This window comes from Acanthopagrus latus, chromosome 3 (genome assembly GCF_904848185.1).
Source record: "Acanthopagrus latus isolate v.2019 chromosome 3, fAcaLat1.1, whole genome shotgun sequence".
In the NCBI taxonomy this organism is placed as follows: Eukaryota; Metazoa; Chordata; class Actinopteri; order Spariformes; family Sparidae; genus Acanthopagrus; species Acanthopagrus latus.
The window spans coordinates 9,960,294-9,986,057 of record NC_051041.1 but is presented as its reverse complement, the minus strand read 5'-3'; the positions used below and the strand labels follow the sequence as shown (position 1 = coordinate 9,986,057).

The 25,764-nt window shown below is 42.3% G+C and overlaps 2 protein-coding genes across 4 annotated transcripts in view; one reads left to right on the top strand and one right to left on the bottom strand.

Annotated features, from left to right (window-relative positions):
- The window catches only part of LOC119016788 (solute carrier family 45 member 4), a 55,174-nt gene extending 39,893 nt beyond the window's left edge, over positions 1-15,281 (top strand). For 2 of the 3 annotated variants that reach the window (XM_037093031.1, XM_037093032.1), the window contains exons 4-16: positions 3,007-3,195; positions 6,304-6,483; positions 6,632-6,831; positions 6,913-7,090; positions 7,485-7,937; positions 8,150-8,421; positions 8,499-8,660; positions 8,902-9,001; positions 9,087-9,167; positions 9,254-9,384; positions 9,542-9,610; positions 9,700-9,854; positions 10,159-15,281. In XM_037093031.1, the coding sequence (XP_036948926.1) occupies positions 3,007-3,195; positions 6,304-6,483; positions 6,632-6,831; positions 6,913-7,090; positions 7,485-7,937; positions 8,150-8,421; positions 8,499-8,660; positions 8,902-9,001; positions 9,087-9,167; positions 9,254-9,384; positions 9,542-9,610; positions 9,700-9,854; positions 10,159-10,342 (2,354 nt within the window). In that variant the 3' untranslated portion in view covers positions 10,343-15,281. The remainder of the gene's footprint in view (positions 1-3,006; positions 3,196-6,303; positions 6,484-6,631; positions 6,832-6,912; positions 7,091-7,484; positions 7,938-8,149; positions 8,422-8,498; positions 8,661-8,901; positions 9,002-9,086; positions 9,168-9,253; positions 9,385-9,541; positions 9,611-9,699; positions 9,855-10,158) is intronic. The other variant, XM_037093033.1, reaches the window with a different exon arrangement.
- Positions 15,282-18,194: 2,913 nt separating this feature from the next.
- On the bottom strand, positions 18,195-25,571 carry LOC119016776 (G-protein coupled receptor 20). The gene is made up of 6 exons (XM_037093016.1): positions 24,309-25,571; positions 23,960-24,206; positions 21,191-21,396; positions 20,832-21,088; positions 20,588-20,720; positions 18,195-19,791 (listed from the first exon to the last, which is right to left on the bottom strand). The coding sequence occupies exons 3-6, from the start codon at positions 21,374-21,376 to the stop codon at positions 19,204-19,206; spliced, it is 1,164 nt and encodes a 387-aa protein (XP_036948911.1). The 5' UTR covers positions 21,377-21,396; positions 23,960-24,206; positions 24,309-25,571; the 3' UTR covers positions 18,195-19,203.
- Between the last annotated feature and the right edge of the window lie 193 nt (positions 25,572-25,764).

Genomic DNA, 25,764 nt, shown 5'->3' with positions numbered 1-25,764 from the left:
GTGATGGTTATGCTCTTGTGTAACAGTAGAAACTCCACATTTCTTAGCGTGAAGAATGTGTTAATTATGAGTTTAAAACAACACGACAGCAAATTAGTAGCCTTTAGTAATCTCACGTTGTGGGTTTTGAAATACCTTCTAGGACAGGATGATTATAGTGGTCTCTTCTGTGTTTTTACAAATCAGAGTTGTCCAGCTGAAGGTTTAATGAGCTGAGTGAAGACTTGTGCTTGTATTGATTTTCACCCGATACATCTGATCCAGACCAATTTCCTGGTGGGAGAAATGAGAAGCGATTGTGGAATGCTGACATCTTCCAACTGAAAGTGTCCCTGTGAGTTATGACTAAAGGATAGACCCACCAAAATATGAAATTCAATCTTTGTCTGCTCACCCTAATGGTGATATAAAGTCAGGTGAAGTTTCGTAGTCTACAAAACATTTCTGGAGCTTCACGGCAAAACAGTGCTGCAGCGTTCTTCAAAACAACTGAAGTAGAAGGTGACTTGTTTAAAAAAGTTGAATAAACAGCTGAAATAAAAAACCTAAAATGGCTCCTTACAGCTTGTCTGGTGTAATCCAAGTCTGCAGAAGCCCCAAGATCCCAAATTGTTTAAAAAGGACATTTATTTGTGCCCTTTTTCTAAACTGAAATCTTCACTGTAGCTGCTAAGCTAAAAGCCTTAGAGGGCACCCTGTCTGAAGTGGCTGCACAAGCTCGACCGCACGTCATGGCTGTTGATAACATCTTTTCAAATTAATTTGGGATCTAGGGGCTTCTGGAGACTTGGATTACGCTGGACAAGCTGTATGGAGCCATTTTATTATCCACAGCTTCTTCAGTTGTTTAGGAGAATACTGTTTTGTTGTAAAGCTCCAGAAATGTTTTGTTTTGATTGTATGAAAAATTACCTGACTTCCCATCAGCATGGGTGTGAGTATGTTATCACAGAATTTACATTTTTGGCTGAACACATGGAGGGTGACAGATGTGAAACAAACTCACTCAGTGTGCACAACGAAAAGCCAGGCAGTGTGTGTTTAAAAACACAAGCTGATGTTCATAGTAACTATTTAACACATTTTAGGGATCATATTGGAGTGCATCATGTGTTTATTGTCTTCTGTGTGAAACTGGGTGTTCAATGTGATTGATTTCTGAAGTTCATCAAATGTTGAAAACAGAGGATTTAATTCCAATGATACAAGATCCCTTAAAGGCAAATGGTGTCAGAAATGTGACCTGTTTAGTCATAAATCATCCTCCCTCCTGTCAGTTATCATCTCCAATAATCTCATTTTGTTGTTTGATCACCCTCTTTCTCATCAAGCATTATTCTGCCTGACTCAGTTAACAGGGTTGTTTTTAATCGGCTTTCCAAACGGATGCATAAGTGGCCTTCCTTGTATACTTGTGAACCTCGTAAACTCTGTTTTTTTTTCCAGTTTGCATGTATCATTTGGCGATTAAAAGTGAAAACATAAACTATGTTTTCATTTCTCAGTATATATTTGTCTTTAGTCAGGTCAAATGCTCTGATGTGCGTGTGAACGGGGAGCTGACACCTAAGGTGATTCCTATGTGCTTTAAGGCTGTGTATCCTGTCCTATATTTAGTGGCTGAGTTAATTAGAAACTGGTATTGCTGGTGACAGGTTTGTGTGATATGTTTAGAAAGTGTTGTCTGATATTATTCAAAGCTATTGAAAGCTGGTGTACCGAACAGTGTACGGTATGTGTTTTCCATTAAGTTGCTGCATCCTGCGTGAGTCTGTTTAAAGCTTAAGGTGCTAAAGTTATTTCCACGGACTCCTAATTGAGACAATGTCATTCAACATGTGTGTGTGCCTGTAATCCTCACCTGGTTTCTGGCGATGGAAAGTTAATATAATAGAGAATGTCCTCTCACGTGTACATAACAGTCTATTATAGGTAACAATCCAATTAACTGACTCCATGGATGTTCTTTAGAAAAACTCAACAAGTACAACAAAAGTGTGGCAACATGAGAGACAAAGAGAAGTTCTTTTCTTTCATTCAGGAAGTCTACTTTCAGGATAATGACGAAGAGGAAAAAAAAAAAAACCTGCTAAAGCTCAAGAAACGTGATCGCTCCTGCTCATTTGCTCTGCATTAACCGGCACACAGGAGTTGATGTTGCAGGCCTTTGTGGGATAATCCAGGCTGAATGTTCACAGAGAGATAAACAACCTGTGGCTTTATCTTCTTCACCTTTGTGTGGGCTTTACAAGGCAGTGTTTAAAGTGTCGGCCTCAGGCCAACTCTTAGGTAACTGAGGTGACAACACAAACAAAACAGTTCATTTGTGCTGCTGTAAAACCTGACTTCAACTACATTGTTGTCATATGTAGTAGAGTTGTCAACTCCTCAAATATCGATATATCTTTACATTTGAAAGGTTTCTGTTTTTACACTCGCCAATGCTGTAGTGCAGACACCGCAGAGGGAAATAAACTAAGACACAACTGTTGTGCGTATCACACAGTGCACAGACCTTTTAATAAAATATCTAAAATTGCATGCCCTCAATCTTATGTAAATGTTCCCCTCTCATATTGAACATTATTATCGATATTTTTCGAGGTATTTAACGAAACAAAGAAATTCACATATGGTGCTCTAACACGTAGTAATTAACTGAAAATGTTGCAATTATGTTATCTTTATGTTTATTTTATGAAACACATTAGTTGATTACATTAGTTGATTAAGTAATTATCATATGTTTTGTGGAATAAGTCACTTGTTTGCAGATTTGCAGATGCATGACTCATATGCACACCCTTATTTTTGCCTTAAAGACTGATTCAAGTTGAAAAACATGTTCACTTCAAATAAAACCATTCCAATAAAAATCTAATAAAAAGTCCTCTACACTTCTACAATAAGAATGTCACTTGCACCCCCTGGTGGGTGACAGAAGAACGTCATGGTCAAATGTCATCACTCGTAACTCACAGAATGTCTTTCTTTGTGTGTCTCCAGGTCTTCCAGAGCAATATTACAGTCTGACATGGTTCCTCAGTCCGGTCCTCGGCCTCATGTTCACTCCTCTGATTGGCTCGGCCAGCGACCGCTGCACTCTGCGATGGGGCAGGAGGAGGCCGTTCATCCTGGCTCTCTGTATCGGAACGCTAATCGGAGTGGCGCTGTTTCTGAATGGATCGTTGATGGGTGAGTTTGAACTATTCAGTCAAAAGCCAGGTGGATGTTTCCTTTGTTGTCAGTTTTTTTTTATGTTGATTGATGCTTCTTCTCTGTGTTTGTTGTTCTAGGAAGTACAGCATCTCAGCTCCACTTGATTTATTGTACACTTGCTTTAATAGCTTGTGCAAATCATCAAGTATTTGTTTTGGAAACAATCCGACAAGATTTGCAATGCATCAGAAAAACAAATGTTTGCATTACTGTTTTTACAGCATGCGCCTCACTGTCATGCCACAAATGAGGTTAAAGCACACACTCTTGTGTAATATTGCATCATTAAATGCCATTTTTTTGATGATGCACCTTGCTTCTCGCTATACATCTCCACTATAGCTACAGACAAACAGAAACATGAAGCAACAACAGCAAGAAAAGGTCTCTGATTTACAGCTTTAATTAAAAAATCACATTTAGGATCTGTCACTATGACGTATGTCTAAAAACATGCTTTTACATCATGGCCTAAAAATACAGACATCTGCTTTGTGCCATCTGCTTGAACACTATTATCTAATCCACTGGAGACTACCATTGCCTCACTGGGAATTGAGCCCCAAATCCTGATAATGCTGTTTTTACCCAGCATGCACTTGTTCCACAGAGGTAATAAAAGAACAGGACAGCTTCCTTTCTAGAATCAGTGGAGTGTCATTCTGTACCCTGAGTGTGACCCTCAGCGTGTTACATCATACAAATGTCAATCCAAGGACAAAATTCATCCTCTCCAATCAAAGAAATTGATCCGTCAATTTGTGCCACACAGATATTGATTTCTGGGATAACTATCAGAGCTTCAGTTGTAAAATCATTAACCACGCGTTCCTCTCTCTCTCTCTCTCTCTCTCTCTCTCTCTCTCTCTCTCTATATATATATATATATATATATATATATATATATATATATATATATATATATATATATATATATATATATATATATATATATATATATATATATATATATAAATAAATTACTGTACGAGAAGTGAATCTGAGTTCAGGTACTTTTTTGAATGATGATGATGCAGACTACTGCCACCTGTTCGTATGGAGAGAATGTAGGAGCTAGTGTGCTGTTGGTGTAGTCTCTGCAATTTTTTTTATCTATCTAGCTGCTAGAGCCTTGATATTGATTTTGTCTGTGTGGGCCTTTAGTTTCAGCCTTAAGAAATCTCTGATTGGGTGGAACATTTGACACTGATATTTCTTATTTAAATGTGGACTGGGCTACAACAATAGTGGCCTGGGCTTTTAAATAGAGCAGAGTGGAATGAATTGTCAAAGGAGTTACAAATAGTGTGAAGGAGAGGTGTGTGAACCGTTCTCAGTCAGCAGATTCTGGTCACTTCTATTCAATGCTGTTTTGTTCTACCTCCATTCTTCTGCAGGGAGATTGGCACTCAGGTCGTTTTAGGGCATTAGGGTGTGTGCGTGCGTGCCTGTGTCCGTGTATGTGTGTGTGACCACCTTGCCAGCAGGGTTGACATGGGAATGACCATGACCTGTTTCTCTGTGAGCAACATGAGATAATTAAAGAGAGAAAGTGTGTTTCCATAGTTGTGTATATATATATGAATGTGTGTGAACAGCGCAGGGTGACATGGGAACACTGTAGTAACCTGTATGTACGTGTGTGTGTGTGTGTGTGTGTGTGTTGACATGGGAACACAGGAGCAGGCAGTTCACAGGGAAATGCTTCCTGTTTGCTTCCCCTATTCCACCAATCACAATTCACTTCCTGTCTGTCTGCCCAGGCCAGTGAGTAGTACGGCTCCATTGTCCACACATGCACGCACACACACACACACACACACATAATCTGCTGTTCCTTCTATGAACATTTGTTTCCCGATGTTAATGGATATCAGTTTGTAAAGTCACGCTGCGTCACTCTGCCCGTGATATCGCTCTTACACACACACATCCACAGACTCCCTGACTCTCTTTCTCAGACCCACACACACACACACACACACACACACACACACACACACACACACACACACACACACACACACACACACACATACATTTATAAACAGGCTGCTAAATCTTTCCCATGTCAGTCTGTGTTGTTTCCATCCATTCATACTTTTTCTCTCAGGCCGTCGGACACAAACACACACTGAGCAGCTCGAGGGGACGAGCAGGCCACAAATGTAATGAGACGCACAAGGTTGCACACATTCTGCAAAGCACTATGGGTAGCGTGCAGTGACCTATTTGTGTATGTCTTTCTGTTTGTGTCACGCAGCTGTTATTACTCACTTATTGGTCATTGATCACATGTGCAGCTCTGTCCGGGTTACATCAGCGGAACAATTCCAGATGTTTGTGTGTGGATGTAGAGCGTGATTATAGAATTATCCATCTGTAATGATAATTGTATTGTTTTAAAACTGAATTATTTTAATCCATGCACTCTTATTTAAACTTTTAATGCCCTTCTGTATAAATGTGTTGGCCTTTTTTTTACCATCATAGCATCCAGTAGCATAGATATATGTATATTAGAAATGATGTAATTTGCTTCCTACAATGTCTAAAACCAGTGGTTAACCCATATAAACTATATTTTCTCCGTTTTTTTTCTCTTAACCCACTGTGCAAAACATATTCAAAATTCAAATCAAAGTCCCTGTTGAACATACAGAATACATCTATTGAGGAGCCAGAATACATGAATTTGTGACATCTTTTTTTGATTTTAACATCATTAAAGGGGTTGTGACTCTGAGAAAGAAGTCACTTAAACATAAGATGGCGAATCACAAGAAGTTATTCTTTAAACATCCGTAATTGAAATAGAAAAGATTGTTGTACTTCATGTGTGGGCATCCCTTCGATATTAATGGAGAAGGTTAAAAGGACAAAACTTTTACCAACACTTCTCAATAGGAGGAGCTAAAAATGGACAATTCACATGAATAGTCATTTAAAACCGTTGTGATATTTTACTTGATTTATTCAGTCTCATGGTCTGACTCATTTTATCCTAGTTTTTCAGTTTTCCAGCTTTCAGTTTGTTTGCTGCACAATTCCAACTCTTTGTCCTTTCATGTCTTTCTGTGTTAGGTTTGTCTTTCGGGGACGAGCAGGGGAGACAGCCGATAGGAATTGTTCTTACGGTGCTGGGGGTGGTGGTGTTGGACTTTTGTGCGGACGCTACGGAGGGACCAATCAGAGCATACCTACTAGATGTGGCAGACACGGAAGAGCAAGACATGGCACTCAACATCCATGCCGCCTCAGCAGGTATCAATGACATCTGACACACAGATAGTCTTTTAATGTAGCATGGTACTTTGACATAAATTAGCAAAAAGAAAAAAAATTAAATCAGATCTTTTCTGTTCATGCCCCTTTTCTAAATATAAACTTGTCCCTCCGTCCATGTGTGCAGGTCTTGGTGGTGCGGTTGGCTATGCTCTCGGGGGTTTAGATTGGACACACACCTTCCTTGGCAAGATCTTCAGGTCCCAGGAACAGATCCTGTTCGTCTTTGCTGCCATCCTCTTCTCTGCCTCTGTGGTGTTACATCTCTTCAGCATCGAGGAGCAGCAGTACTCGCCCCAGCATGACAGGCTGGACCAGGTACAGCATGTGTGTATGTTTACTTAAAAAAAAAAGACTTCAGTTTCCATGAGGTTACAGAACTCACTCCTCTCATTGTCCTCCAACCAGGAGAGTCCAGATCGCCACCAGCAACCATCAGCCAATGGCAGGACTGGACTTCTCGCCCCCAAGCTGGAGTTGATTGGAGAGGATGAAACTATGGACACCTACGACCTCTACGACCCCTATGGAGACGACCAGTCAGAGCGTGGGGATATGGACTTCCTAGAGGTGGAACTTGTGAGAAGTATGTTCATAAAATGTTGCCTCTTTTTTTGAATTTGAATTACATGAATGAAGAATTGATAGTTTGAGGGCATTTTGTACAATTGTTGTCCTTCCTACTCACATAAAAATATATAGTCCTGTCTTGTGTCTTTAGCCTTGTTTTCATCAAGCAGTCCACTTCAGTTCTGTTCAATTCATTACACATTAGTATGTTTTGGATGGTGCCTTTTCCTGAAAAGAGAAATCTGGGGTATCATAGATGATCTAGAACTGTAGTTCTAATCCATGTTTCATACAGTGACTTTCAATATTTTCGTCAGGAAAAAGAGCTACACTTACGTGACCAGCGCCTTTTTGAAAAGTTGAGAGAATTTTAACTTAAAGCGCTTAATCAGCCCTCGCTCTGTCTTCAGGTAAAAGTGACAGTGTTCTCGCCATGGCAGACGCCACTCTCGACCACCTTGAGCACGATGCATTTTTCCTGTGCCACCTCGAGCCGTCCATCTTCGCTGACCGCCTCTCACCTTACCATGGCTCGCCTCCCACAAGCTCCTTCTTCAACCCCAGTCGCAACACTCCACCCCCCCGTTTCGGCAACATCAGGCGCAGCAGCAGTGCAGGAAGTCAGGACCTGCTCCGCCTCCAGTCCAACAACCATATGACACACGCGCTCAACCCCAGGATTTCCCGCCTCTCAGCTTTCTTGCAGGAAATGGAGAATGATGACGGTCAGGAGGCACTGCTGAACAACCAGCTCAATGAGCAGCGGACACTGAACGGGCGGCTGTTAGACGGCGACGCTAATAGAGATAGCACTAACATACTGAGCTCTAAGGGACAGGCACATCGCGCTGGAATGGTCAAAGGTTGGTATTTACATTTTATTTTACTTAAAGTGAAATTCTAGATTAAATAAAAAATAAAATGAGGTACAGTCAGGCAGATATTTTCCCACTTGTTTTCAGTTTTTATGCTAAGCTAAGCTAACAAGCTGTACATTAAGTATGGAGAGACGTCTGAACCCTATTCTTATACTAGTCAGTCACTTGATGTTACTCTGTAATCTGTCCTTCACTAGCTGCCAGTACTGGAGCCCAGATGCGGCAGCCACGGCACCGTCACACCTTCTACCGCCAGCCGTCCTGCACCTTCTCTTACTATGGCCGAGTCGGGAGCCATCGCTACCGTTACCGCCGGGCTAACGCCGCCTTTCTCATCAAGCCGTCTCGCAGCATGAACGACCTGTACGAAGTGGAGGCCAGGCACAGGAGGAGGAGCAGGCAGAGAAACAGGCACCGTAGCGGAAACACTAACTCCTCCAGCGGGGACACCGAGAGTGAAGAGGGAGAGGTAAGAACACACTTTCTGGCGGTGTGAAGTTTGTATTTTTTGGTTGGATATCGTCCAAACCTGTCTCCTCTCTTTAGGTTGAGACCACCGTGCGGCTGCTGTGGCTCTCCATGCTGAAGATGCCTCCGGAGCTGCTGCGACTGTGTGCCTGTCACCTGCTCACCTGGTTCTCCATCATCGCTGAGGCCGTCTTCTTCACTGACTTCATGGGACAAGTCATCTACCACGGAGATCCAACCGTACGTGAACCAGACAAATATATAGATACATTCCTTCACTTCCCCCCCAGTTAATTTTGATGGCTTAATAGCTTGTGCAAAGCAGTACAAATAGTGGATTGAGCTTTCTGGTGAGGTAACTCCATTGGTTTCAAAAAGAAGTCTGATTGTATGCAAGCTGAAAACCCCAACAGACTACTAAAACAAACACACAGCCTCTTATTCTGATATTACTGTAAGCCATTTTCTCTTTCTTTTTCAGGCTCCTGTCAACTCCACTTTGTTGGAAAATTATCACAAAGGAGTTCAGATGGGGTGTTGGGGACTGGTTATATACGCCATGACTGCTGCCACATGCTCAGGTAACAGAATGCTAACTGTATTTAGAAAATCAACAAGAAATATTTTAACTTTGGACTAACCAATCAACACTTTACATTTTTCCAGCCATCCTTCAGAAGTACCTCGACAACTTTGACCTGGGCATTAAGGTCATCTACATCCTGGGAACTCTCGGATTCTCAATAGGTATGAAGCACTGTACAGTGATTGAATACTGCAAAAGTAGCTGTGAGCAGCCAACATGTAATTTTTTTCTCTATTTCCCTCCAAAGGAACCGCTGTCATGGCTATCTTCCCCAATGTGTATGTTGCGATGGTGATGATCAGCACCATGGGCATCATCTCCATGAGTATCTCCTACTGTCCTTATGCTCTGCTGGGACAGTATCACGAAATAAAAGAGGTACAATAAATGCTGATGTAAAAAAGAGACTGAAGGCTGCTTCACCATACTGTGCAGTTCATTTTAAAAAGAGTATCAGTTTCTGTTGCAACATTTTGTGTTAAACTGTGTCTTTTGAAATTAACCAAAGCGTATTAACTGAAACTTTTTCCATCAGTACATCCAACACAGTCCTGGTAACTCACGGAGAGGCTTTGGCATTGACTGTGCCATATTATCCTGCCAAGTGAGTGTTCGTCCAGTCTTAAGAAAAACATTTGTGGTATTGTCTCATAGGTATGCTAACCTGTAATACTGTCATTTGTAATTTTGCAGGTGTACATCAGTCAGATCTTGGTGGCCTCGGCTCTGGGTGCTGTGGTGGAAGCTGTTGGCAGTGTCCGTGTCATTCCCATGGTGGCCTCCGGGGGCTCCCTCCTTGGTTTCTTCACTGCCTGCTTCCTGGTTATTTATCCAACTCCAAACAGCAAGTGAGAAAACCAACCTGACCTCAAACATTAGCTGTCCTGAAGGGAAACAGAATACAACTGGTTAGCTTAGCTTAGCATAAAGACTGGAAACAGGGGGAATTAGCCTGGCTGTCCAAAGGTGACAAAATCCACCAACCAGCTCCTCTAAAACTTACTGGTTATGAATGCTTTGTGACTGTCTTAAACCCATGATAAGCTGATTGGCCTTTGGCTCCTGGATTAAGTCTGTTTCCCAAATTGTCAGACTGTTATTTTAAGTCCAAAATATCGCCCTAACAATCATGATTTTATTTATGATCGACAGGGAGGGGGGTGACTCTGCCAAAGCTTCGGAGAAACGGGCCCTGACGACACTGAAAAATCCCAACAGCAATGATGTGGCTGTCACTGTGGCGACAGAGAAACCCAGCTTCCTGAAACTCAACAAGAAGGGCAAGGCCACCACCACCACCACGTCCTGTCACACGGAGAACGAGTCTGCTCTGTGATTGGCCAGATGAGTCAACAGACTTTTACCATTAATGAAAAGACTTGAGGATGTGCCACCATCCTGGCGAGTTTACGGATACTTCAAATCTAAGAAAAACAACTCAATCTGTCACGGGACCAGTGTCGAACCAGACCAACTCATCCTACAAGAAAGTATTCTGGTCCCAGTTCTGTTTCAGCCGTTGCCGAAAATTCCTTCCACTTAGCTCATGGGCGTTCGAGAGATCTGCCGCCGGGTCCTCCAGAAGTGAGAAATTCATCCATCATGGTTAAAAAGAGAGGTTGTCTCTGTCTCTCAGGGCCTCTAGGAGGTGCTTCTGAGCAGCTGCCTGGACAGAAAACTTCAGGGGACTCACATAAACGCACACACCTCTTCATCTGTGGTCTACACAATCGAATGAACATTGTTGATGAACATTAGTCCTCGAAGCTGCAATCATACAAAAATGCTGAAAATTGTTCTTCCTCGCTGTTCGAATCTTCGTTTGTTGAAGCTGATGGACGAGAGTGAGTGTCTCCAGCGGAGACATCGTGTTCACCAAAATAAACCCGACACACGTGGCTGTGCAGGACTTTTACAGCACTCTATGACAGTAGCTTTAAGACTCTAGAGACTTTTGGAAGTGGCATTTCTGAAACTGAGAGCCCGAAGCCTGGTTACAGGGGGGGAAATTATTAATCTTGAGTCCCGAAATTGATTTTATTTTTTTATTTTTTATGCCCTTCTCCAAGTGGCAGGAGTGCTTCAGCCTTCACTCCAGGGCAAAGTTGACACTATTTAGGAGCATGAGTGTAAAGCTGCCTGTGAATAGAGAGTGGATTGTAAAGAATAAAAACAGACATTTATTGAGTGAAATTCTAGGAAAGAAAGAGCGTAGATGCAATACGTGCAGTATACAGGGCATTAAAATCCCAAATATTATTTTCGTGATTTTCTGAGGGCCCAGAATAATGCTTGTGTTTGTTTCGAATAATCAGACTAACCTACATGCTGCATGTTAGAGGAGCAGAAAGAGCGAGAGAGAGAAACCAAACAGCCGAGAGATTTCTCGCTACTTTCTGTCTGATTTTTCTGTAGAAAACGCTGTTAGCACAACGTCACTAACTGCACATTAGCTGAGCCATCGTGGAAAGATTGTTGAATAGTGTGTTCAGTTAGAAAAGCTTGTTTGGAATCCTCTTTGTGGCGTGTTAGGAGTTGTTTCTCCGAAGACACCAGCAGGACTCTTCTGCTCCAGTTGATCCAGTAACTCGACTACTAACCACAGGACAAAAAAAAATGTTCGAATGGATCCTGGATATATGGGAAGAAAAAGTTAAAGTCAACATGTTTCCAGGGCTTATATTATGTAAGTGAAGGAAAAATAAATCCTTCTAGTGTTTAGTATTAGTGGCTCATAAAAAGGTATGTTGTACAATGAGTGGATGTTTAGAAGAGGAGAGAAGGACGGTAGGCATGTTTTCACCTTAAAAGAGAGAGCTTAACTTTTTCTGAAAATGGTCTGATTGCTTTTTTTTTGCATAGAATAACGTATGTATACTAAATATGAAGCCACCATCAGGACACACTTACGTTAGTTTAGCATAAACACAGGAAACTGAGGAGTCTGGAGGAGGGATTATGTTTGGCTACATTTGGCCAGGCTAGATGTTTCCCGCAGTTTCTTGTGTTTATGCTAATCTAAGCAAACACAATATCTTCATAGTTGACATACAGACATGTGAGACAGCAAGACGGCAAATAAGCATTTTTCCCAAAATGTTAGAAAGTATACAAAATTTGGTACAGCGTTAGAAATGTGCATTTTAACCTAATGCAAAATACAAAATAAAAAAAGTCAAGTAAGTCAACTCAAATAACTAACTTTGCCTTCAGAAGAAATACAAAATATTAAGAGTAATAGACCAGATAGCAATAAAAGTTTACCACCTATCCCAGTTTACCCTTGACCAAAATATATTGAATAATATTTAATCAGAGCATCAAAAAATGTAACTTCACGAAAAAGGTAGAGGTAATCGTTGTGTCTCATCTTCAGGGTGTCAAATATTCACGCTATGGGTTGGCGTCCAACCTGAACTTCATCATCATCATCATATGATCTGGAGACAAGACTCCATTTCATTTTGTTGCTCCATTTTGCATCCCTAACTCCAGTATAACAAAACGTCTTTTGCAAATTTGGCTGTGCCTGCTGTTTAAGCAGGGCCAGCGACAGCGACACGATGGCGGATGAGGAAGTGAAAGTGTTAAGCTTGGCTTCACTTTGACTTTAGAAACATTCACACACAGTACTGAGACAAACTGACCGGCACAGAGGGGACACATGCTGCACAGTTGCATACATTGATATTAGTATTAGAAAAACTAGGCAGATAATGTTAAATAATCTTAACCTTTGGAATGTGTCAATAGCTGAGAATGCTGGACAAGTAAAAAGAAAAACAAAAAAATTGTAGTTAGAGTGACAAAATGAGAGATTTCAGATTTTATTGTGTTGCTCGTTTTCTGACAAATCAGATCTTTTGTTGCAAAAACAGTCTCTGTTAATCAGAATGAGGGAGAGGACTGAGTGAGGGTCGTGTGGGCAGAGCAGTGTTGTTCCCCGTGGTGAAATCCTTTCCGAGAGCCATTCCGGTTTGTCTGTGAACATCTGTGGATTTGGGTCAGTTTTCCTTTCAGCTCAATCAGCTGAAACATGCAAATTGAAAGGAATTGAAATGTTAACTGCGGTGATTTTATTTTACTGAAGAAAGAACTTTTCATTTTGGTGTGTTTTAAGCATTTAGCGGAGAAGCGTTTTTTTTTTTTTTAAGAGAATTCATTCACTTGATGATGTGGTTATTATTTTTTTTCACTTGGATAGGTGCTGGTGCAGAGTGTTTATAAAACAAAATAGATTCCTTCCATAATTTCAGGTACATTCAGTCAATCCCAGAGCAGCAGAGTAGAGCGGGTGTGTTTTGCTTCTTGGGTTGACCCTGCTGCGACAAAAAAAAGCAGGGATGCGACGGCGTTAAAAGACGAGGAGGTACAGATGCCAGAACTTTTTTGAATGGCTTCTGCAAACACTAGGGCAATAAAATATCCTGGATAACAAAATGGACACACGACTTCAGTTTAAGGACGAATATGAAGCTTAAAAAAAAAAAAAAAAAAGAAAAAACTTTGGGTTTGGGAGGTTTGCATGCGACAACAGCAATATGCATGTGTGGAACACCAAAGTATGACTGTACAAATCACTCAAGCTTGTTTTCTTTTAATGTCCTAATAGGTCAGGGATGTATTTTCTAATGCATGGCTGGGTGTTTGTGTCTTTTTTTTTCTTTTTGTTTGTGTAAAAAAAAAAACAACAACAAAAAAAAAAAACAACAAAAAAACAACATGTACTCTTTAAGCTGAAGCATTGTGCTCAGTCCGGGTCAGTACACTCTTAACAAGCATGTGACTTTTTTCTTCTTTTTTTTTGAAAATGTCAGACAGCACACATCTTGTTGCTTTTCGACACAATATACTGTACATGCAGACGAGATGTGTGTCGTCCTGAGCGACACTCCTTGTTAAAAGTGTAAGCGAGAAAACTCCAGGCCGCGAATACTTGAAGTGCAACTTGAGTGTTTCTGTTCCAGTGCAGTGGGAAGTCTTTGATTTGATTTGATTTGATTTTTTTTTTTTTTTGGTTTTTAACGTCCCAAGCCTTTTAACCGCAGACTCTGGAATGTTCAGACAGCAGCGAGGCCTGCTGGGAGATTGAGTTTCTTACCTTTGATTCCATCTTGTGACTTAAAAAGTTTAGTTTTTTTAACAAAGTCAATGAATGTGAAGGGATTTCAAAAGAAATCATATTTTTGTTTCGATGTTTGACGAGATTTTCGAGGTGGTGGAGCGGGGGTGGGGGGTCTGACGTTGCACAGAACTTGCACATAACAGTAGAGGTGTGTTGCAAAAGGAGGATAAAAAAAATAACTGTGGATATTTATTATTTTTTTTAGCTTTTCTCATTTTTAAAGCACACTTTTCACTCAGTTTTCCAAAAGAATCGATAAAGCTATTACGGGAGATGTTACAGACTGGATTGTGTGTGTTCCTGTGTGTGTGTGTACGCGCGCGCGGTTGTCTCGCAGCTGCTCACATGCAAAAAAGGAAAGAGTGTGTTAAAAATGTCATCTCAGTGTTTGTTTTTCGTTCTCTGTTCTTTGCAATCACCTGGTTTACACTTAACTCTGGAATCGATGGCTGCAATACCGGAGGTCATATAGAGTCTTTACTGTTCTGGTGTTTTAACTCAACTAGAAAAAAAATGTCTTTTTGAACTTTTAGGCGGAGCCACACACGAGTCTGGCCTTTGCACTTTTTTCAGCGGCGGCCATGCTGGCTCCACCGTCCCCGCTCACTGAATGAATGTGGCGACGAGGTGATGCTGTTGCAGCGTGGCGGCCATGCAGTTAGTCCAACCTGGCCAGACTCGATGGGTGTGTATGTGTATGTATGTGTGTGTGTGTGTGTGTGTGTGCGTGTGTGTGTGTCTGTGCGTGCATGCTTGCGGGTGTGTGGCTCTGCGTCTAAAGTAAACTGTGTGTTAATGGCGGAGGGGAGAGATGCCTATATACTTTGATCTTCACAGAGATTAAATCAAGAAGAATACTTAAAGAATGGGAAAGCAAATAAGCGCAGTGTACTATATATAATATGCCTTGTATTGAAAAAAAAAAAGATGTAAATATACATATTTCTCTTTTAGTTTCTTCTTTTTTTGCTGCTATAAAAAAGATGATTATTTTTGTTAGTAGTTTTGTTTTCTATATAAAAAAAGACTGTATAAATCTCTATGTTCTGTAAATATATGCTTGAGCCTTCATATGTAGGACTCTGGATGAACACTGTATGGAACGCACCTTTAAAATCTGTTCAGAATTAAACCGACAATGACTCCTTTTGTTTTTTGTAACACATTCATATCAAAAATATATATATGAGTCAAATCTGGTATTCCCTGTCTGTTTCATCAGACTTGCTTGCTAACTAGTTAGTAAACAATCTAGGGAGGCTACTGTATTGTTAAAAATGACATTTAAGTGACATGGTTTTATCAGAAAAAACAAAACATTTAATCCACTGTTGACTTCAGTCTTACCAGAAAAGATGCTGGGACGATTGGAGATGATTTGATTGTTCACACAATTGATTCATACATTAAAGGCCTCCTTTCATTGAGCGTAAAAATGTCAAATCAGCAGTCACCAAACATAAATACTTAAACACATACAGGAGACAGGTGACTTACAAAAACACACAACAAGGACAGTAAAACAAGGGCAAACCGACACTTTAATACCCTAGAATTGTAGTGTTTTGGCCTAAATTTAGTCAGTCGTGATGGTTGTAACTCTGGCCAGTTTCAACATCACAGGGTCATAACAAATGATGTGAAATGTTAAAACCTGATTTGACCACACCAGCAACAACTGACCGGTAAACCAGCAGCCCATTTGAATAAGACCTAGAGAAAATGCACATAAATCCACGGAGTCTTTGGGTTTTACATGCTTTCAGCGGCGTGATCGCTGGCCTGCGGTTTCAGGACCGCTTCTACATTTCTCATTTCGCAGGGGGGAACAAAGGAGACGGAAAGTTTATTTCTGCCGAATCAGATTTCTCTCCTCACACTCAGGGCCACAGAGAAACCAGAGAGGGAACCTGAAACCGGTGCGTGTGCATGTGTGTGTCCAAACCCAGACTCATCATGTGACTGCCGCACCAGCTGACAGTGTGAGTGTGTGTTATGTGTGTGACGTACAGATGCAGAGGTTTAAACCTACAGGGCCAGAACGTGACGTAAAGCCTATTTGACTACAAACGAGGTGCCTAGGGGCCGGACTTTTTAACAGGATGCCCTTTTAACTATTTCTCTGCTTTGCTGATTAGTTTTTACAATAAGCAAAATATTGCACAAAGTAAAGGACAAATCAATGCATGTCGTGGTGGAATGTTCTACTAAACTGTTGTTGATTTATTGCTGGGTAAATCGGGGAAAAAAAAAAAATCCCAAATCAGAACTAGACGTTCTCTCCTCTCTCCGACTTCCTTTCGTGTAGTTAAATAACAACGAACAGTTTTTAACAGTCATTCATTCTGCTCTTGGATAGAGGAATGGTGCTGTGTCAGCAGGTGAACGCAGAGCCTTTCTCACGTAACACAAAGTCAGTCCTCGCTCTAAGTGAACAGTTATAGAAAGTCCAGAGGAGGCAGCTGTTTTAATGGATGTTAATACCAGGTCCGCATTCCCTCTAACTCTCTTTCCAAACAGGTAGAAAATCAAATTAGCAATGTTCCAGTCAGCCCCGTACGTCTCTCTATTACTACTCCCAGCTGCTGTTTCACTTCACCCACCTTGTTGCTGCAGCTGCCGTCACTCCTGATCTCATGCATGGATGGAATGACAGTCCACCGGTTGGTGTAAATGGCCATCATATCCCCCCCCTCCATTGCAAAGATGCATCCGTTCAGCACAGTGATGCACGCATGGCTGCTGCGGAGGTGGCGTGGGTGCCACCACCTGCCAGGTGTGTGTGCTCAGATCCAGGCTTGTACTGTGTCCACTATACCTGAGCGATCAGCTTCGAGCAGTAGCTACTGTACACTGTCCTCTGTCACAGAGAGAGTGAACACAGCGATGGTCCGCCTCATGTCAGGGGACAGGCCTGGGATGATGGAAAACTTTTGGTCTTCTGAGGGTCAGGATGAAAACACAGGAGAGGATTGAAAATAAACAGAATTCAACACCTTTTTCTCATCCTCACACTGATTTGTAATTATTTGTTTGCAAGTGAGTGCAAATTGTTTGCTGTCAAACTGTAAAACATCCTGCCTCTGTTACATGTCATCAGCAGACCTAGTGTTACCTGGGGAGGGTTAAAAATAGATAATATAAACCTGGATATGACTAGTAGTACAATACATTCCCTTACCAAGTGCTATCAGGTGTATGTGTCTGTTTCCATTATATCAACTGTTGCTGCTCATTGTGAATCGGTGCATGACACCCCGTTCTAGACAACGCGACCTGCTGCTGCGGCAAGACACTGTCCTCTGGTGGAAGAAATCAACCAAACTCCCTGTAGACTACGCTCGATTCACACTGACATTTACTGTCATTTTTGGCTGTCGGCGGGGATCTAGTGGGTGCAAGGGACCAATAGCGTGGTTCGACGGGCGGGACCAACCACATGGCCAAAAACTTTGGAACTTTTGGCTCTTTGGCCTCCTCAGGATCTCTCCCCCCCAAAAAAAAGAAACCCAGATTTCTCCGTTACATTAAATCAAAGGTCCACGTTAAGCACTTCAAATGTCACATATTTTATGAGCCAAACTAGCGAATAAATACGACATTTGGTTGAACTCCATTCATAACTTCTTTTAAAGTCGCTGTTTTAGAGATGGAAGTTTTCTGTGTGGCCCTGACAAAAGCCCCGCACCCCAACCCCCCTCCATTTAGACACTTGTAAAATGATAAACAGAAGTGTTAGAGAGCTGCATTATATAATTCAAACACTAACTGTTCCATGTGTTTATAACTCTGAAGAGCTTCTTGCTTATTAAGTGTGTTGACTCAAGACTCTCGGCTCTTTGCTGTCGTCCTGCATTTGAACGTTGACGTCATTTTTTTTTCAGAATGTTTTCTGACCTCCTCTTTGACTTCACACAGCCATTCTTGTAGAATATACTAACTCTACTGTGTACTGCCGGTTTAAAAGAACAGAAGTAATGTAAAGTAACAGACAGGAAACACAGGGACAGAGAGAAGGAAAGGTGGGCAAACATGCAACAAAAGCCCTGCTGTAGAGTTACCTCTGGAACTGCAGGCCTTTAATGATTACAAGTGCAGCTTTAATTACAGTGAGTACATCCTTCTGTTAATAAAATGAAAAAAAAAAAAAAAAACCCCAAACAAATAATCAAATCAAATACAAATGCGCATCAAAAAGAGAAAGCTGATCACATGACTCATCTCAAGCCACGTAGCGTACACTCAACAATCTAGTACAGTCCAGTGCAACAGCAGCCACATATTCTTTGTTTGACTTCGATTTGACAGTTCCTCCGGTCCTCACCAGAACAGAACAACCACACGGGACGACAGTGAAAGCATGCTATCGCTCATATTTATGGCAGCAAAAAACAGAGGATGTGAGGCGGATCAAAATTCTGCTGAGTGAGGATGCTGGGGATGAAGGTGGCATCAAATATGCAAGACTGTCAGTCCAGGGACTAAAGTGAAGTCCCGTATTATCTTTGCAAAGACAATTTATGGCTGAACTGCTGTATCAGACTGCATTAGATTTTACAGGTAAGCGGCCAGCAAGACACATGGCCTTTTCATGATGGTAGAGAAAATAATCGTCACGTCCATAATATCAGATCTGTAGTCAGTGTATTTCACATTTAAGTTTTTTGACTTCACGATTTAATGAAGCGTGTGTTCTCTCCCACGTGTAGAGCACAGTATCAAGATCAGCATCCATTTGTGGTCCAGTATTTGTTTTCCCCAGTCTCAGGACAAAAGTCCAAGCGAGGTCACGGGGACGAAATTGAGATGTGAAGGAATGACGATGGACGGAGGGACGTCGACACTGAAGTGTTGCCCGTCCTTCAGAGTGGTTTGTTTTACTTTTGTTATTGTGTAGATGGATTTGTGTTCACTGTGTGTGTTCATTTTGTGTCCCTGTTCATTTGACTATTTACGTTGGTCCTTCTCCAGCCTCTGAATCTTTCCCTGCATGTGTGGATCCATCACTCTCTGTGAGTCTTCCTCAGGTGTCTCTCTGGACTCTTCCACCCACAGGTGTCCAGGGTGTCTTTTTAAGTGGACTGTTCCATGTTGGCCACAGCGAGGGGAGTGCGGGTGAAGGTGAGTGTGGCCACGCTGTGAGCTATCGCCATCGCCGTGCCGGAACATTTATTCATGGAGTTCCTCTCCCCTTCTCCCCCACTCGTGTGCCCTGCCTCCCCTTCCTCCTCCCTCCCTCCCCTCCTCCTCATCCTCCACACTCTCTTGAAGCTGTCCGTCACGAAGCAGTACACCACCGGATCCAGGCAGCTGTTCAGGCTGCTCAGGGTGACTGTGATGTGATAGGCGAGCACATGCCCCGCCCCCTGCCCCAGCCCCTCCCCTCCAACTCTGACCCGGAGGTAAACCAGCAACTGCCGGACGTGGAACGGCGTGAAGCAGATGGTGAAGACCACCAGGACGGTGGCCAGCAGTCTGATGGCGCGCGCCCTCCTCGCCCGGCTCTGCTGGGGCATCAGGCCCTGGCTGGAGGACAGAAAACAGGCGACGCGCAGGGTGAAGCCCACCACGGCCAGCAGGGGGAGCAGGAACTCCAGGATGGTGAGGTAGAAGAGGGCAGGGAGGAGCACACAGGAGGAGCCGAACCCCAGCGCTGTGGTCTGCGGAGAGCAAGAGAGCGATCCCGTTGGACTGTTTCAAATTACACAAATGATTGTAAAACATGCTTTTTTCAATGTTTGTATTTCACACCAAGGCAAGAACAACGGTGACCCTGACATGCTGCCCTCTAGTGGTCTGTTTCACGCTTTGGCTTTAGACTGGGCTCACGATGTGGAAGCTCTTTAAAAGCCTGAACAGATCAACTTTTAAGCATCTCACAAAATTAAATTTGGTTTAACAGACATATTTTCTCTCTCCTATAGATTAATCCACCTGTGACCTCATTTGATTTATTTCGGGACCTGCCCGGGCCAATTAAAGCTTCACATTTGCTCTTCCAAACACTTGGTGACCCATTTAGTGGGGAATGTTTGGGGCCTCCCAGTCTGCACCACCTTCCCGTCACTGCAAGCTCTGCCAACTGTTTTACATCATAAATAAGTCCTCAGTGTTAAGTTTATACTTTTGAAGTTAGACAGTTGGAAGATCAGGTTCTGTCGGTCATACTGAATTCTCCTGTACAGGCCTTTCCCTGGAAAAATCCTCAGCTGGAGTGATGCAGTGCGCACTTCAAGACTGACAAACACCTTTTTGTTTGGATCTAAGTGACTATATGTGAAGTTGCCCTTAGCAGTGACAGTCGAATTAACGTTCAAGGTTCATTTAATTGTCATTCCACGGCACAGGATTGCACAACTACATGCAAGTCGTACTCTGTTTATGGAGACTTTGAGTCAGGTTTTACATGTGTTCTTTTTAACATCAATGTATGTGTTCAAGTGTTTGTGTCTTCACCTGGAACGAGTAGGTGACCACAACTGCAATGAACCAAACCGTGGCGCTGACGCCCTTGGCCGTCCCCGTGGTCCTGCATCGATGGAGCGTACTGGACGCGTGGACGACGGCGAGGTACCGATCTATGCAGATACTGACAGGGGAGGCAGAGAAAGGGGGGCTAGCACGAAACCTTTTTTTTTTTTTTTTTGCCTCGCATGCTGGGACTTATTTGAAGTGGCGAGTGAAGTGGTGAAGCGCCCACCTGGTCAGAAACAGTATGCTGCAGTACATGTTGACAAAGTAGCTGAAGGTGTGGACGTAGGAGCAGGCCACGCACTTCCCTCCGCTGTGGTACAGGGCGATGCGAGCCGGCAGCGACAGCGCCACCAGCAGGTCAGCTACGGCCAGGTTTATGGTGTAAACCACCGAGGCTGAGGAGTGGCTGGAGGCCCCGCAGAAGACGTAGAGAGCCAGACTGTTGAGGACCACACCGACCACCAGCATCAGACAGTTACACACCTGCGGCAGGAAGGGACGGAGGGTCAGGGCTCTTAATGTGGGTGTGATACATTCCAACTGTAACGGTGATGATAATGATTGAATCAAGATGATCTGTCTTACCATGAGAGAGACCCACACAGCGTAAAAGTCCTGGTACAGCTGCACATCCAGGTGGGCCAACCTGTGCAGGTATGGCCCCCCCCAGCCCTGGTCCCAGTTGCTGCAGTTAGTCGGGTCGGGGGTCAAGAGGGGCAGGAGGGGCCCGGTGGTGGAGGTGGAGGTGTTGGTGGTGAGAAGGCGCTCCATTGGTTGACAAGGATGAATGACTGACAGCATGATGGTATTACAATTAATGATAAGATTGCTGATACTTATTCCATAATAGTAACATCTGTTTGGTCAAATGTAATGATCGTGGTATTATTTGCAGGGCAGGAGTTTTATATACACCTGGGTTTTGCGCTTGTGTTTCGATGAAGGCTAAAATAATACGCAGTCAACAAAATTTAAATGCAACTCTGTTGTTTTTTTGCCCCATTTTTCACAGGTTTAAGTAAAAGATTGAAGACTGTATATGAATTCAAACTGGACAAACTGGAACACAGCAATATTACACTTGATCCGTACACCCTGAGTGTGACATCAGAAGAAAAATGGCTGCCGTCTGAACATGGTCCATAAAGGGACGCAGCTGTAGAAATAGTAATATATCATCTGCATAAAATCACTCTTAGCATTGTGTTTACAGCGTTGAAGTCCTCTGATTTCAATATTATCTTGTCTCTGTTGGTGGTTATTCAAGTCATTACAGTGATCGAATTACACGCTGCTGCTTGATTATTCTCCAGACCCCTTTGTTTGCCTAAAGCGCATCAGGCCCGTTTCCAAACTTGTTCTGTTGCTGTCCACTTTTCACCTCGCAGTTAACTTTCCAAGCAGGAGTTTAAACGCACGGCGGGAACTCTCATGATGTCTGAAGGAGACAGATAACTCAACCTTGGGCCCCGGAGTCGGCCGCAGATGCCATATTATAAATAGACTTACACAGCTCAACTCCAAAGTGATGCAACACACTTAAGAATCCTCTAGATTTTCATATTTGGTGAGCAGATACACACAAGGATTGAAGAGTGATCAACATCAGCAGAAGTTAATCCAGAGAGAGAGACTTCAGAAATCCTCGTTTTATAAACAGTGTGTAGATGACTGTGGAGATGGCTGAATCCATCTTCACACGCTCTCTGTGAAGAGATGCGAGACTTTTTTTTTAAGTTAAGTACGCAACCTCGTGTGTTACTTTAAACACAGTGCACAATATTTAGTGAACCATGTCAGCGGGCGCCGCTATTTAACACACTCCCTGATATACGTTCGTCTTGAGCAAGTCACATAAATTTGACGAATGTGACACATCCTGTTTAAGGGGGGGGGGGTTCGAAATCCTCGATGTGCAGATGCTGTTCACTCTCAAGAAGTTTTAATGTGAACGGAGGCCTATCTATACAATAGGCTAAAAATAGAGCAGGGATCTTAAAGGTGCTCTGGTTGGACACAGAGGAGGTGAGGGGGAGGGAAATGGTAGGAGAATAAAATTATGTTAAAATTTGTTCTGCAAGTTGTAACTTGCTTCTAAGTTCACTTATTAGTTTCAGATTCTTTTCAGTAACAAAAATACTTGGAAAAAAATGATTGGGTTGAAGGTGCAAAGAATAGGGCTACTTGCTGAAGTCATATTCAAAACAAATAGGGGGCAGCATAACAACAAAGTAAGTCTCAAGTCCAGCCGGCTGAAGCTACCATTGCCGTGAGCACCGGGGGAGTTCAGGTGCAAAATAACTATGGGTAAAATGGTTAGCGTGCTTACTTTAATAGGCATCTCTGCAACACAATCCAAATAATAGTTGCAGAAGACCTCCAGCGAAAGTGTGTTCAGCTGAGCGCGCCCTACGTAAAGTCTATGTAAGACAGAAAAGGACACCTCATGAAACACAGATTAGTGTTTTGATTTTTAAATTTAATCATTTAGACTTAACCTTAAAAGCCTGAAAATTGGCGAAATCTTCATGGCAACAATAACAAAACATGCTGGAGCATTTGAATAATTTAAATGAAATTTACCCCCCCATTTCCTTCCTGTTTGAAGATGGACTGGGCGATTTCTTTTGTCACCCAGAATGAGGCAGACGTGCCAAGTGGATTTCCCTAAATCACAGCTATGCAGTTTATTGTTAAAAGTCTCATGACAGACCCAACTGCTTTTGGCCAAAAAACCTCTTTCCTTTTCCTCATGAATATACCAGAGACGGATGAGCCCCTATCTGTTAACACGTCCTGCAGAGGAAGGTCTTTCCACTCTTCATCATCATACAGACAGTTGGATAAAACCTGTCAGGGAGCCTGGATTCAAAAGACAGAAAAAAATACCCACATGCTGCTACCTCATTCCTGATTCTACTTTTTTTTTTTAGTTTATTGGTCCCCTACACCCGCAAAGAATAACAGAGCCTCCTGTTCATTATCTGCAGCCCATCAGACTGGATCATATAAAAATAAATCTCTGTCTTCCTTTAATCTAAACTTTGAGTCCATCAATCCAAACAGTTTCAGACAGACCAGTAAAATCCAATTTATGTACATTTTATCAACAAGCTGCACGTAACATATTGGTGAGAGAAGCTCGGCTGTGACCAGAGGACGTTGTTAACATTTCCTGAAACAGCTAGTAAAGTATTGTTGGGTGAGATGATTTATTTCCAAAACATTATCACAGAGGGAGCCCTGGGTTCAAGTCATCCAGTCACCGTATGGAAAATGAGCTAAAAAAACAAAACAAAACAAAAGAACAACAAAACACTGATCACTAAACAGATCGATAAGATTGTTTCATACCTTGCAGGGACAAAGTCAAGGTGCGAAAAGCTTTCGCCAAGTAGATCCACCTCCAACTCCTCACTTAAATCCTCAAAGTTACTTCTTCTTCTTCTTCTTTCTTCTCTTCTATTATGCTCTCAGTCGTTGGTCATCAGACAGGAGTAGAAAGGAGTTGGGATGTGAACCTCTCTGGGCGGGACTGGAGTTGACAATCAGGCAGCAGGACCTCCTACTCATCTCTTCATCGTGTCGCCCCTCTGTCCCACTGAATGAACACAAATCAGAATAGAAATACAGTAAAAAGAGTCGTTCTCCCGGCTCCTTTGAGTTTCATCTTCTCTGGCTTTCTTCCTCTTGTTTTGCCAACCTTGATTTTCTCTCAATCTTCATGATCACTCCCTCCCTCTCCCTCTGTATTTCTGCTTTATCCTCATCTCTCTCTCCTTCTTTGTCTCTTTTCAAATATTAGAAGCAAGGACTTGGAACAGAGGGATGGAGGACAGTAGAAGGAAATTTAAAAAAAAAAAAAAAAAGGCACTTAAAACAAATTTTGGACACCAAAGCATGTTTCTCTGGTAAGGCACATCAGTTAATAGCTGGGTGAATTTGGTTGTTGAGGCAGGTAATGGTTGGCAATGAAAGGAGAGTCAGGAAAAAATAGAGTCCGAAGGGACTTGGTAATAATCTAAAACAGCAGTTGAGTGAGTGGCAGAATAGTCTGGAAAAATTAAGAGCTGGCTGATGCTATGACACAGGCTGTCACGTCTTAGAGAGACAAAAGGAAAGAGACACTGTAACAAGACTGTTTCATTCAAGTAGGTTTTCAATAAAGTTTATTTAAAGCTGTCTCTGGGGTGGTCCCACACTGAAAGAGTCACTGAAAGTTCTCTGTTTGTGTCCGTGTAAATATCTGACTCAATTAGAGAAGCGAAAGGGGGGGGAAATAATAGAGAGAAAGAGACTAACAAATATAAACTGTTTCTGTGGATGTTTTCACAAAGCTGCCAGCCTGAATGAGTTTCATCAAAATTTACACACACACTTCTAGATACAGAAAAAGAAAGAAAATGACAGAGAGAAGAGATCTTCTACATTTCTTCTAACAGAGATTTGGAGAGAAGCAGCACCTCGTAAACCACGGTGACATAAACAACCAGAGAGATGGCCACCACTCCAGCGTGTGTGTGTTTCAGTGTGTGTCAAAATGTCAAACAAACTGCTGTAGCACAGACCTCGCCTGACTACTAGCAGATGAATTCATCGTGGTTCCTAATGAAAGTAATAAGGGACTTTTGATTTATGTTGCATCGCTGGTGATGTCACTTTGCAGAGTGCCTGGTTAATGTTTGACTAAATCTTTCTTGGCTTGTTCAAATATTTGAAACCTTTGTCAGATCTATCCTGGTCCGGCTTGTTTAAAGTGCTGGAGACAGAGAGGAAGGATGTCCCACTTGACACTTTAGTGGGGATTTAGTGGGGGAGGGGGGAGAGGAGTTCTGATATATAGAAGGAAGCTGAGATATATTCAATATTTTCGTTAGAGGACTTCATGAGTATAACTGGTGCTTAATCTCAAACCTATATCACTTCTAGGATATTCTGGAAGTTGTATCAACTCTATTATCTTGGCTTGTTATTATCATACATTAAATGAATGTGACAGTAGCTAATGTATGATAATCACATGTATTAATATAGTCAGAATGACCAAGGCCTACATTAGATAATTTGTTTTTTCAAAATACACTCCGTTAAGACCCGCCCAAATCTGCCTATAATTGGCTTGATTGGTTGCGCTTGTTGGTGTTAGATGAGCAGCCAAT

What these genes read in the sequence shown, in the direction of transcription:
- LOC119016776 (XM_037093016.1), bottom strand. Translation starts at nt 21,376, where the DNA reads ATGGAGCGCCTTCTCACCACCAACACCTCCACCTCCACCACCGGGCCC. An exon ending in CTGTGTGGGTCTCTCTCATG is followed by an intron (nt 21,089 to 21,190) that starts GTAAGACAGATC and finishes TTCCTGCCGCAG; the next exon opens with GTGTGTAACTGTCTGATGCT. An exon ending in AGCATACTGTTTCTGACCAG is followed by an intron (nt 20,721 to 20,831) that starts GTGGGCGCTTCA and finishes CTCCCCTGTCAG; the next exon opens with TATCTGCATAGATCGGTACC.